The sequence below is a fragment of the Polistes fuscatus genome, unplaced genomic scaffold (assembly GCF_010416935.1).
Source record: "Polistes fuscatus isolate 324 unplaced genomic scaffold, CU_Pfus_HIC Scaffold1, whole genome shotgun sequence".
Lineage (NCBI taxonomy): Eukaryota > Metazoa > Arthropoda > Insecta > Hymenoptera > Vespidae > Polistes > Polistes fuscatus.
The window spans coordinates 7,999,174-8,013,999 of NW_025112997.1; the positions used below are offsets into that span (position 1 = coordinate 7,999,174).

The window sequence follows — 14,826 nt, forward strand, 5'->3', positions numbered from 1 at the left end:
TTTGGCGGTAAATTTGTGCGCATGCGCGATCTTTTATAAAAATATAATGAAGTGGACAACATTTTACTACATATTTCTACTGCTGCGGACGTAGGGTAACGATCAGAACATTGTTTCTAGAGACGTAGTAGGGTAGTAGTAAATATCGTGAAGCTTAACGTGCCGTTGCTAGTACCTATTATTGGGTAGTAGGGTAGAGCGCGCATTCAGAAAATAAAGTCGAGAAAGACCGAGTGAAAGCGTAGATAGACGAATACAACCGAGCAAAGCCGAATTGTGTACGAAATCTTAGCGCGAGGGAGCGACCAACAACTAACTACGGGTTTGCAACGTCCGCGAGTGAGAGAGTTGACGGAGATCGTTCCTACTCGTGTTCTTTCGTGGCGGCATACAATTGATCGGGTTTTATGGATACTCTCGAGGAGAGCCACGCGTGTCGCATATGCGGCAACGACTCCGATGACACCACGAATATCTTCGACGAGAAGAGGGATTATGCTAAAAAAATTGATGCTCTTCTACCGATCATGGTATGCGCTGATTTTTATTCACAATCGATACTGTTATTCTTATCCGTATACATAATTTGTACAAACTTTCTATTCTTTGGCGAGCATAATATATATGGCTTTTATTATTGTCCTTCGATGATGGAACCTTATCTTCCGTATCCTTCTCTTCTTGTTTCTTTCTCCCTTCGTCGTCTTTGTTTTCTCCTTTCGTTATTTTTTTTTCTTTCTCTTTCTATTCTTCTCGCTTCTCGTCTTACTTTCATATTTCGACTAGGCTGCTTGAGTTTACTACACTATTTAATAATGAGTGCATCTGTACGCGATCGTAGTACGATGGAAATCCGATCGAGGGTGAAATAACAACTCAATATATTCGATCGATTCTTACAAATTTCAAACTACTTGTAAATTCTGTATATATTCAAGTCAGAAAATAAACGAGTTGGAGGTTTAAAGGGTAGACGGTCGTAAAGTTAGGTTATCATAATATGAAATTGTAAAAATGTGTTTGTAAACACTAAGAAGGGATTTTAATCTATGAAACATTGCGTAATTTTTATCGAATCATTTTTACTTCTATATTAATTTTCTTTTCATTTTTTTTGTTTAATTTCTTTCTCAAAGAGATTCAAAATGATTAAATAAATCGTTTTCACTTGTTTATTTTCTGTTCTAAAAATTATAATAGATCAGTTTTGGAGATATATGCAAGAATATAAACAAATATATCTTTTTTCTCATTTTTACATTTTTTATTGAATATATATGGGTGGGTTGAAAAGTTTTAAGTCTATTATAAAAATAATTTTTTTTCGATTAAACTTATTTTTGTTTACAGAAAAGAAATTAAGTTTTTTTGAAGTGAAATTTAAAGCTTTTCAATCCACTCTCGTATTATCGAAGCACATTTAACACGTTGAGTGCTACGTCAGTCCTTAGGGACTGACAGTAAACTTTCCGTTTGGACGATGTGATATTACTGATCTTACTTGTCTCTTGGTAATCGTCTTTTTGCCGCCTGAGCGGAAAGTATACCAAAATCGACACCGCACTCAATGTGTTAAACGAAATTTTGAAGAAATCGATCGTAATATTATGCAAATAGTACATACTTTTAGAAATAAACTATTAAATTTAAGAATCAATCATTTAAAGGCGTATTTTATAATTTTCAGGTACACAAGTTTGATTTTTTATCAAAAGTAATCTGTAACACATGTAGTTGCAAACTCGATGAATTTTACGACTTTTATTTGAAAAGTTTGAGGACTGACAAGCATTCGAAAAGCCAATTGTCTTGGATGAATAAAAGGGAAGGAAAAGAAGTAAGGAGTGATAGACCTATGGTTAGAATACATAATGTAAATATCAAGATTGAACCAGTAGAATACGAAAGGTACGGTCTAGATCCGGTGATTAGGAATTTCGAATATGTGAACTCCATGAAATCCGAGACGTTTTCCATGGGTGATAGATCGAGGACACATGGGATTCCTGATAGGATAGCATATCAAACGCGTAGTCAACACTCTTGTAATAAACAAAGTCATAAAAAACGATTTATATCTAATGAATATAATCAATATTCTGCATGCGGAGAATATGCAAATAGCAATATTAAGGATGTTAAAAACTTGAGTGATAACTTATCTGAAAATCCAAGAGTCAATTTTTGTTCTAATGATAAAAATAATAATTTTTTTCAAAAAAATAATAAAATAGTAGATCAAGATCAACATAAGAAAAGTATAATACTAAGAAAGCGACGTTTAAGAGAACTATCGGGGAATCCTTTAAACTACGCTTTACGACCTAGAAAGGTTTTCGTTAATTATGTAGAAACAAGACAGAAATTACCAAATTTTTTAAAAGTAGATAATAGCGCGAAAATAAATATTATTTCTGCAACTGTAAAAATCGAGAAAGAGGAAAAGCAGGAACAGGTAGTGACGGAACATTTCGAGAGACGTGCATTAAGACCACGTAAAGTGCCCATTAATTATAGCGATAATAAAAGAAAAACATATGATTTTTTGAAGTTTCCATTATCGCACGATATTAATTTTACTATTGCTAAAAAACCAAAGTTAGAAAGCCTCACAAATGAGTGGACGAGATTATCAAATAACAAGAGCACACAAAGAATTAAATCGACGGGCAAAAAGATGAAATTCAATGTAAATAAAGAAATGCATGACGATCTGGAGAATCGTTATGTTATGAAATCGTAGCTCTTTGTTTACGAAGAATCTATTACATTGGAAACAGTACTGTTTCAGGTATCACCAATTAATTCAATAAATTCAGGAACATTTATACGTAAATGTGTTCTTCGAAAAAATCATTTTTAATCTTTAGATTATTTTGAAAGTTGATTTAATGTATTGTGCTATGTCTCACTGTCTTTGGCAATATATGCATAGACCTCTGGAGATACCTTGATTCCACTTCTTGTAAGATTCAAATTGTTACTCCGAAAATATTTTATTAGTAATATTTTTTTAGATTCTCCTTAATTATTTTATTAGATTTGTAATTTATATTTGACAAAACATTTAAAAAATGCTATAGACAAATTGAATTATTAATTTTTAAGATGGATTATTATTTTTCTTAAGTATTACTTTTATAGATAATCTTTAGAAAAACATATTATGAAGGGGATATTAATTCTTTAGTTTTCTGATAAATCATGATACAAATTTTAACATCTTCAACATTGTTATTTGCAGAATATTGATTGTATATATATTATATATCAATTGTTATCTCTGATAAATTTATCGTAGATCCTTTTCGAATGGAATACTAATGCCTTCAGTAAATTAGCTCCCCTGTTAAAAGATTAACGTATTTTTCATTACTCATATGTCATATACATACTTTCCAAACTTGACGATGTACAATCGCGTTCACATTAATTCTTTTATTATAAACTATCCAAAAGTTTGTATAGACTGTGATTAATATTAACATATCGTAATAAGAAAAGAGATATATTTACCGATAAGTTAATATAAATGCATAAAGCCAAAGCAATGGTAAAGTTGATTTTTAAGATAGTATCTTTATATTATTTTTTCTGATTTACAAATTGTATTTTAAATCGTGAAAAATAATATAGACCGTATGTACATTTACAGTGGGTCAAATAAGTTTTCGTATCCTTCACTTTTAATAATTTATTATACTCTGACTCGAAATAAGATTGAAATAAATAAAAATTTGTTCGAATATAACTTTAAAAGTAATATCCTAAACATTCATGTCACTAAAATTATGTATTTTCAAAAATTAATCAACACAAAAATGACATTCACAGACAAATTGAACAAAAGTTATGTTAACAAAGGTTACTTACAGTTAAATATATTTCTTCTAAATTGTATGAATTTCCTATTTTAATTACAGTTAATGATCTTTAGGGTCTTCTTTTGCCTTTTAACTTTTTTTGCTGTGTACTTAAGATCGTTGCCTTGTTAGGGTATAAATGCTAACTCCAAGTTTAATTTTTAAGCACTATTTTGCATATTATCTTTCAAAATACTTGTATAAATAAAATGTCTTGGACCATAATATAATTAATAAATTACAAGTTGTCTACTCCAAATGCATACATTAACAAACAAGAACACTTGTATACAACTTTATGCATCCACCACTATGTTTCAAAGTTGGACACAAATGTTTAATTTGCATTTAAGTATTAGATTTCCTTCATATTATCATTTGTTCATTGGAATCAAATACATTAGATTTACTTATATCAATGAATAATACTTCGCTCTAGAAACTTATTAGCTTATCTACATGACTTCTTACAAAATTCATACATTTCATCCTATTGACTATTTATTAACGAAGGGTTTTTTTTTGCTACGCAATCATTATAGCCTGCTTTTCTAATGATTATTTGACAGTTTTGAGCATAATCTATTTTAATCATATTAGCCAATTTTTAAACACACATCTTTAGTTCACTTCTAATCATCCTTAAAATTGTGCGCTTATGTAAAGTTTCCAATTTTGATGGGTGGCCATTATCTCTTCAATAATCAAAAGTTCTTGTTTTCTGGTATTTTTTTATAATATATTTTATAGTAGAGTGTAATTTTATTTATTACTAGAAATTTATCGTAGTGACTTGCCCCTCTTTCTTAACCGCACTATTAATTGTTGTACAAGAATAGGTACTTTCATTTTTAAAGTTAAATTAGCGTTTAATAGGTTCCAGTTGTGCTTCTTTTTCTTGTGAAGATGATATTGACACAGTATTGCCTATATTTACAGTATTCAATATAATAATTACTTGCATTTATACATTATTTTCTGTGTTTATGTTTATTTACGGAAACTTATTTGACCTCAATTTTGTTGTCTCAGTATTCAATGTATATTTAAAAGATAGCTATTAATTAGCTTAACGGTTTTCCATACATATCTCTAATAAATAGAGATGACAACAGATTAATTAATATTCACAGCATTTATTAATTATTATTTTGAAATATTGGAATATAAATCTTTTAAATTGTACAGAAACTTACTTATCCCACTGTATATTTACATATTTTTGTTAGTCAAAGGTACAAATTATTTACTAATTACTATTACTGTTTCTTAAAAAATAATAATACTTACACACACACACACACACACACACACACACACACACACACACAACACTTGTTATTCATTACTTGTTTATTTGTGCAATATATGGATGCGATTCAAATGCAATCAAATACGCTTAAGATTTTTAAATAGAAATTCACAGATAGCCTTTGTAATAGAAGAATATATTATATATATATTACATATATACGAAGATAGATTGAGAAGTTTTGAGCAAAAGAAAAGAAAAAAGCTTTATTTTTTTAAGTAAAACTGTTTTCTATATTAAATTAAAACTTTAGATTAAAAGCAATATATATGCAGCATGGTGAAAAGAAGGGTTTGGTATTGTAAGGGGTTATAGTACTCGCTGAGACGAGTAATAAATATCTAATTAACATAGATTCTAAGATCAACTCTTTTGATGTAAATAAATTTTTATTATTTATGAGCATCTAATATAGTAAGCAAGCCTCTTACATCAAATATCTATGATTTGTATATATTAGATAATTAAGAGTATGAAAAGTCTGATTACTTTCAGTTCGAAATCTGAGATTTCATATTTAATAATATAAGTAGTAGTTATTGCATATTTTTTTTTATAATAAACTTATCTTGGCAATCTTAAACTAATGTATTTCTAATCAAATTTCCTAGTGTACATTCAATAGGTTACCAAGAGAATCGCTTACATTATTGGATGCTCATAAATAATAAAAGTTTATATTATATCGAAAAGTTTGATTTTAAAATCCATGTTAATTAGACATTTTTTATTTGTTTAGTGATTACTATGAGCCTTTTAAATATCTAATCCTTTTTTTTTATCCCACTTTGTATATATATATATTTTATGATAAAAATAAAAACGAAAAATATAAATCTTTATAAAAAGCGACTAAGTGTGTGTATTATTACACATATATAGGATTTTGTATTTTTATCTAATTGTTAATTATTTACAATATGAGATTATAGTAATTTAAAATGTTTGTAATGTATAGATAATCTACGATAAAGATTAAAAGAGAATATAAAAATTCCTACAAACTTTCACAATTATTTCATTAAGTATTAAATTTAAGCCTGAAAATAATTATATGTTAAATTTTTCTAATACATTGACAGTTGATAAAAAAATGTGAAATAATTTTTTTTTACCTTTACCTGAGGAAATATCAATGTGCTTATAGATTTTGGGGAATTGTAGGAACTAGAATTTCAGTATTCTGGAAGTATATTTGGTATTCAAACTCTTAGCAAAAAAATTGTAAATAACCTTATCGAACGAATATGGATATATACAAAATTATTATTAATAAAGAAAAAAAGAATTTCTCATCTATATAATTGTTCTTGAAATTATTACTTTTTATATCCTTCCATTTCGTTCTTTGATTTGTTATCATAAAGAATTACATTGGAACACTAAATGAATTCCATATAATGTTGGATTAATAAGCACTATCTAATGGTTCATTTTTAACAATTCTGTAAAAATTACATTGAATTAATTTAGTTTAAAATAATGTGATGTGAAATAACTAATAAACTTATTTTTTTTAATTTTGACTTAGATAGACCATTTTTATAATTATGGGCACATTTGTGTGTGTGATTATAATGGTTAATTATAAATAAAAAATAAATATTTAGTCATTTATTCTACTATTCAATAAATAATATTATGTTCCTATTATATATATATATATATAATATATAAAATATTATATATATATATATAATAATATTTTATATATATATATATATATATATATATATATATACATAAAGGTTGGTTGAAAAATTTTGAACTTTAACAAAAAATTATATTTTTTTAAATACAAGTAAATTAACATATATACATATGTATTCATGTACATATAAAATTTTTCTCTTTTTTTTATAATTAGGTAGAATCCAATTTTAGATTATTAAAGGAAAAGCTTTCCTTTTTTGTTGCACGCACTTGTGATTAAAGCTATTTAGAATTAAATAAATTCTTTTGTATAAGATAATAGAAAAGATAATAAAAATAAATGTGAAAGTATTCAGCAGATGTCGCTGTAATGTTGCGCACGATTATAAATATCAAACAAACAAAGTGACGCAGGTGTTAATTCATTGAAAAACATGATATTTTATTGTAGTATTATTTAATTTCTATTGTACAAATCTGTGATGTTTTCACAATCTAAAAAGTTTCCGTCTGAGGAGGACGTAAGTTAAATCTTTTCTCTAGTGTTCTAGAATTAACCTTAAAATATTGTTAATAGCTATATTTATTATTTAAAGTTATATTTATTTTTTAAAGTTATATTTCTTATTATAATCTCTTAATATTTCTTACAATATCGTAGAAGTAACTTTAACATTTTTGTAACAGATTTGGTGATTATTTATGTTTTAAGTAAATCATTGCTATAGATTATTTCGATATTTTTGTGATGCTTGCTTAAATAAAAATGATTATCTTTTTTTTCTAAATTTATTTTTCTCTAGTTTAGCGAAGATGATTCTTTGGAATCTTCTATAAGTTTAAGCGTAGGTGAAAACTCTGTACACATAAAAGAAAAACCTAAATTAGTAAAGGAACCTGAACCTCCACCTGATAGTGAAGTAAATCCTGAGGAAAAATGGTGGTTAAAAAGACCAGAAACTCGTCTTGAGGTAACCAATACTAAAGCTATAGAAATAAAGACGAAGAAAACACTTACACCTTCACCTGACATTAGCTCTTCTATGAAAGAATTTCTCGAGAAAGAAAAAATGTGCAAAGTGAGGAACAATGATATTTGTTTTGAATTTTATTCAAATAAATGTAAGATTTTTTAATACATTGTTTGTATGTATAGATTATGCATAAAAGTGAAGGAGAAATTAAAGATAAAGACGATACATTATGTGATATACTTGCTTCTGCAGCTTTTGATAAATATCAATCAGATTTTGAAAGTACGTATTGTAATATCTTTTATTTTTTACATAATTTTGTTACATCTTGAAATTTTACTTGAAACTTTTCTTATTTATTTATTTTTTGAATGCAGATGCAACCGATGAAGACATAGGTAGCATTTTAGAAGAAATGAGCAGGATTGCTGGGGCTTTAAGTCCAAATTCTGCTCCGGATAATGCAAAATCTGGAAGTTCAAGTAAACACCATACGGAAGAAGAAAAATCTGTAGAAGAATTATTAGAAGAGGCTGAAAAACTAGTTCTTAAGAATACTAGTAATTTGTCGAAGAGCATATCAAGGTCTGAAACTTTAGTTCCTGACAATGATCAAGATAATCTGGATGATCTAAATAGGGTTAGACAGTTAGAGGAAGATATTTTTCAGTTAATACAGGAAGAAGTACATAAGGAATCAGAGAAGATTAAGAAAAGTCCGAAATATGAAAAAAGAAGGGATACTAGTCCTGGAGTTGAGGTTATTTATGAGAATTTCAATGCTTTGCGACCTCCTAAAACATTAGAATTTCAAAAGAAAAAATTTGAGGAACAAAAAGTAGAAATATCTAGTAGTTCAGATTTAGATGATCCAATTGAAAGACATTCAAGATCAGAAGAATTAAAAAGTATTAAAAAAATGAGTGGAAGCAAAGATAGTTTGCAGAAAGAAATAACAGATGTTGATAAGGATTTTTTTGAAAACCTTCTTAAAAAGTCGAAAGAGAAGCTGGAAGGAGGCATGTCGGGTAGTTCTAGCTTTGGCCAAGAAGATTTTTCACATTTTTTAAAGCTATTACAGGGTCAAAGTGATAAAAAAGAACAAGAATTAAAAGAAACTATGCCGATATATGATCTTTTTTTAAAATCAACTAAAGGAGATGATATTTCAACTGTAGAAGGACAGCCAGCTATTGATAAAAGCCCAGAATTTCCAGAAAAAGAAATTTCTGAAATACTGGAAAAGGAACTACCTCATACTCATACTATAGGGACAGAGCACAAAACGGGTGAAGTAGAGTCTAATATAAGAGAATCCAAAGAAGTTCAACATTTAAATGATAAAAAAGTAATAGATACTTCTTATTCTACTAAGCGAACGCATAGTCAGTTTGTACTCCATAAGACAGATCCGATTTCTCCCAAAGTTATTGACAAAAACGATGACAATAAAAAAGTTGTCAATTCTAAAAATGAATTATATACTGTGGGACTTACTCCGAGATTAGAATTGTTTGCAGATGCTATTCCTAAACTTATTGCTGAAAGATCTAATGAAAATATACAAAAAGAGAATAGAGTAATAGTTGAAAGCGATAAGAAATTTATTATAAAAGAAACTACCACAAAGTCTAAAACTAGTATAGTCAATTCGGACAAGACTTCTCGAGTTAATAAAGATTCTTATCTACATGATTGGCGAAAACGCGTATTGGATTTGCCTAAAAATGGTCGTATTGGTAGTGCGATAGATAATAAGAATCAAAAGAGAGATATTAGATTCTGTAAATCTAAAAGTTATGATCAAATCTGTAAACCGCAATTGAAAAACTCTCAAGAAAATCTAAGAGTTCCAAAATCTGCTGATGTTACAAGAAAAGTAAATCCATTAGTATCAAAGAAATCTCCTATATTGAAGCCAAAAATACAATCTAAGCCCGTTCCTAAGTTATTACCTAGAAGTAAAACTCTTTCACATTCAAAGGCTGATATCGAGAAAGCTGTTTCCTCATTAAGTTTACCATATAAATCTCAATTTAGGTCACCTGAAAGTCTTATGGCTGGTGGTGATACAAAGCAAAATATAATGAAACAAAATTATGAAGTATTATATCGTGAAGAAAAACATAAAAATTTATTATTAAAGCAACAATTGGAATCCGAAGTAAGATTATATAAAAGTCAAATAGATAATATGCGTTTGTCTTTTGAGGAAGAGTTATTTGCATTAAGGAAGGAGAACATAGTTTTGAAAGCAAAAGTAGATGAGTTATCTTTAAATGAAAAACATGTAAATGTTTATTCAAAATCAGATGCTAAGGTTATTGTTTTGGAAAAAGAGATAGAAAAGTTAGAAAATGTAACTCGTACTTATGAAACTGAAAATAAAAAATTGCTACAAGATACAAAACGTATGCAGGAAGAAATCAAAATGTTGCAGTTAAAGCAAAAATCTACCACATTAGAAACGAATGAAATGCAACGTCTAATAGATCGTGTTAAAGATTTAGAGGAAGAGGCATTAAAATTAAATTTAGAAGTTTCTGAGCTTAAAGAGAAAAATGCTGATTGTACATTGAAGAATGATGATTTAATACAACAAAATGGTTTACTTAATGATGAATTGGAAATTTTTAAAGAACAACTTAGAACAAAGAATGACTTTATTACAGATAAATTACAGGCCACAATTAAAGTAGAGGTTGACTTGAAAAAACAGGTGGAAGAACTGAATATTAAATTAAGTTCTAAAACTGATCAATTACGTACAACAAAATTAGAATTTGAAAAACTTCAACAAAGAGTTTTGCCCTTAGAGAAGGAACTTCTAGAATTTAGGGTTAAGGAAGGTAACTTACAAGAAAAATTACAGACTGCTAAAAATCATATTGAACGTGAGAAGCAACTTACACAAAAATTGAAGGATCAAGTAATACTTGATAATAAAAAAATTATGGATCTGACAAGACAAGTACGTGAAATGGAACGTATTCTTAAAAGAAAAAATCCAGATTCTATATCTGCTTTAATATTAACTGCTAATTCGGAACAAGACAAAATTGGAACTGAAAAAGTAAAACTTCTTGAAGAAAGAATAGCTGTTCTTGAGAAAGAACTAGAAACCAAAGAAGATATTTTACAGCAAAAATTACTTCACTTGCAGCAAAAATTTTCCGATATGAAAGAAAAATATATTTCTCAGATAACAGAATTAGAAGGCAAATTGTTAGAAGCAACTACTGCAAATCAAAAGGTATATGTTGATATGTTTACACAAACAACTAGTAAAAGCATTGAAAGTAAAGGGGTAGAAACCACAACATGTAAGAAAGATGAAAAATCTTTATTAATTGATAAAGAGGACAAAAAAGACCAAAGAATTGTAAAGGTTGGTCCAAAATCTCAAAATCCGAAAGAAGATGCTCATCTTATCGCTACAATACGTGGACTCAAATTGGAACTTTCAAATAAAGATAGGGCAGTTTCTAAGCTTACAAAAGAATATCAGGAATTACAAAAGACTAATAGACGATTACAGAAAGAACGTGAGAAACTTTTAAATGATCGTAGAACTTTTAAAAGTGCAGATCTTGAAAAGACTAATGCAAAATTGCTGGGTTCACGATCTACAGAAGGTAATGATCAGAATTCAAACATATATCAAAATGGACACGCAACAGACCAGGGTACACGATTATCCGCATCTAATCATAAATTATATGATCCAATGAATTATACAGAAACTACTGATAATACCTTGGTCAAAAAATTATTGAGCGATAATGAAATTCTAAAGGAAGAATTAAACAAAATGAATAAGGACTTCATGGCGCTGAAAAATAAAAGACTTCACGATCTGAATATTTTACAGGAAGAGCATGAACGAGAAATGGCTACTCTTGTGAAGGAATACAGTGTTAAATTTGGAGATTCTAAAGTGGTAAAATTACAGGTTTGTGGGTTTGCGTATAGCATTATTTTTTGTTTTTAATCACCATTCCATAATGTTTTTATATTTTATGTCTTTTATATAAAATTTATACATCAGATTAATTTATTAATATATATACTATACTATATATAGGCTTATATTAGTATTTGCAGTTACTTTACACAATAGTTTTTTAATTATTTTTTTTTAAATTTGCAATCTATAAGTGTATTAATGTTTTAAGATAAATTATTTCAATATTAACTATATTATTTTAATATTTTTAGGGTCAGGTTAATTCACAAGTTGCTGTAATTACTCATCTGAAGGAACAAATTGATAAATTAAGGGATTACAAGGAGCAGGTGATTGTGTTAAAGGCTGAACGAGAACATTTAGAGAATAAAGTGAAAACGCTAAATGAGAAAGTCAAATATCTTTCTACGCCGGTATGTAAATAGCCGATGTGGGTGATCTTTCTCATTTCGGTTGATACTTTGTTTGTTATAGGGAACTGAGCAGTTACAATTACTACAGGACAAAATAACAATTCTTCAACAAAGGCACGAAAGTCGTGAAATGACATTACAGTCTTTGGTACGTAATTTGCTTAGAAATCGTACGCAGTGTAAAGACTGTAAAAATGAAAAGGGTAAAAATCGGCAGCTTTGTTACTTTCGTCAAGAACTTGATCACATTCTTGCAATGTTACAAGAAATTGCCAATTCTCATTAATGTTGACACGTATTTAAATGTGTCTTTTTGAAGTGCCCATAAGACTGTTGTTAATCATGTAATTGTATCATCACATAATTTCATATGTGGTGGTTGTTTCATTTGTTGAACTATACGATTCGTTTCATTTGAATCACGTCGAGCAAAAGCCATGGCCAAAGTCTGACGTCCATGATATAATTATTATTAGATTAGCTTTAGTCAGTGTATTTTTCTTCTCTTGCTATTGCATTGTTTGATGTTATGACTATTACAGAAGTTTTATTGCTGCGAATATAAATATCAAAAAACTTCTTATAAAAATGGATGAGATCTTTCATCACTGCCAAAGATACGACTACTACTTAAATAGTAGTTATTACATAGCTAGCAACGAAATGGTATACGTTATTAAATCTCTTTGTCTTCTTTCTTATGCCTGCTTGCCATTATACGTATATATATATGCAACGAGTCAGCCAAAATATCTAAGTTAAAGGTTTTTAATTTTGACAAATTTATAATTTATTTTTAATAAGAAAATCAATGATATTAATTTATTATTTTTTAGCTTTATATAAATTAGCATTAAATGTGTTCCAACTTGTGGGATTTCAAATTTATAGGCACATGTGTATATAAAATATTCATTGCCGTTAGTTTGTTAACTGTGACTCGACAAAGTGATTAATTAGATCACTACATAGAGATTTACTCACACGTTTATCTTCCAGAGTTAGGTAGAATCTAGTTTTTTATAATGTCCTTTCTTGAAGATTTGTAAATAGTTGTCATCTTGTTCGGAATTATATTTATGCCATATTTATCCGAGTTTTATTAAAATACTCGGTTTTTCAGAATCAACGAATTCATATTTTCGAAAATATCATTCATACATACCACGGTGTAACTTATTCATTGCTAAAGATTCTACGCATTTAGTCTTAATGATCTCGCCAAAGTAGTTGTATTTATATAGCACACATACATATATACAATCGCACAATTTAATGCATTCCGGCCTCGATAGTGTAATGAAGAATTCATCAGAGATGTATATTTTACTTATTCTAATTAGAAAATTAGAATTTTCATCTAAATGTATAACTTAAGCTATTTAAATGGAGCGATTACACGAGTCGAATTTTTTTTCTAGTATATATTATGCCAATAGTATAAAATAAAATAAAAAAATAAAATAAAAAAAAAAGATTTCAATTTTCTGTCTTGTGTAATCGCTGCTTGTTTTTATTAAAGAATCTGTTGATATATTTCATAATTGAATGTGCTGCATTATAAGGTTTCGTTATTCAAACTATATTATTATTCGTATAAATGTGAAAACTAAAATTTTTAAGTAGAACTAAATGGTTTTTCGAATTTGTACATACATATCTACTTGAGCCAGTTTAATAGTCTACGGTTCTATATAAAGACTATTCTTCTTAATGTATTTACTATCGAAGTATTTTTCGCAATATGTACCTTTTTTTTCTAATTTATGATTAGTATAGATTACTTTTTTAATACAAGTGATTGTATATTTAAATATTCGAGAGATGGAAAGAATGAAAATCATGTTACATTAGGTGTATACAACGTTGCTTTTTGTAAAAGTATACATATCTAATCTACTTCATGATTAGATAAAATAATTTGAAAATTTTCTTAGAAATAGAAATGTAACAATAATTTGGAAATATATAAAGAAAGTTCAGTGTGTTTTTTGAAAAGAACAAAAAAAAGAAGACACGACTGTTAAGAAAATTATCTTCTTTTTTTTCAAATGTGATTTGATATAAATAAATAAAATAATGGAAAGACCTAGCACAAAATTATAGTTTCGAGTGTGATAGAAAATATTTATAGAATACCGTTATATTAAACAATTTTATATATACATAATTAAATCAAAAATAATAATCCATGGCTCGTATAATTATTATTTTATGGCTGAACGTACATAATGTAGAATTTTAGAATAGATCAAAGATATTTTAATTATGTTTTATTTTGGATTAATTTTATCAAATTTATATTTGTTTAAATGACATTATTTTTATTTATAATACGAATATATACAGGGTCTTTCGCCTAACTTGACCACTTAAAATATGTCGCTTATTTCGTACGATTGAAAAAAATGTCAGAGAAAAAAAATATTCTGTTCGAAGGCGCCAATATAATAATGGCCGAATTTTTTTCAAGGTCATTTTTTTCAAAATTTCATGGTCATTGTATTTTTTTTTAATGGAATTGGATATTTTTACTACAATATTCTTATAGCTTATAAAAAAACGAATCCATTGAGGTGCAATATGTTGTTTCTTGTACACGAGAAGATTTTTTGCTTGATGAGTGTCTTAGACGTTGTAGTGC

The 14,826-nt window shown here is 27.9% G+C and overlaps 2 protein-coding genes across 2 annotated transcripts; both read left to right on the forward strand.

The window, feature by feature from the left end:
• Positions 1–8: 8 nt before the first annotated feature.
• LOC122526032 lies at positions 9–3,059 on the forward strand. Its single transcript, XM_043649143.1, has 2 exons — positions 9–530; positions 1,688–3,059. Exons 1-2 carry the CDS (start codon positions 408–410, stop codon positions 2,741–2,743), a joined length of 1,179 nt encoding a protein of 392 aa, XP_043505078.1. The 5' UTR covers positions 9–407; the 3' UTR covers positions 2,744–3,059.
• Positions 3,060–7,144: 4,085 nt separating this feature from the next.
• On the forward strand, positions 7,145–13,898 carry LOC122526025 (centrosomal protein of 162 kDa). The gene is made up of 6 exons (XM_043649133.1): positions 7,145–7,349; positions 7,632–7,907; positions 7,985–8,084; positions 8,180–11,754; positions 12,021–12,182; positions 12,244–13,898. The coding sequence occupies exons 1-6, from the start codon at positions 7,311–7,313 to the stop codon at positions 12,466–12,468; spliced, it is 4,377 nt and encodes a 1,458-aa protein (XP_043505068.1). The 5' UTR covers positions 7,145–7,310; the 3' UTR covers positions 12,469–13,898.
• The last annotated feature ends 928 nt before the right edge of the window (positions 13,899–14,826 follow it).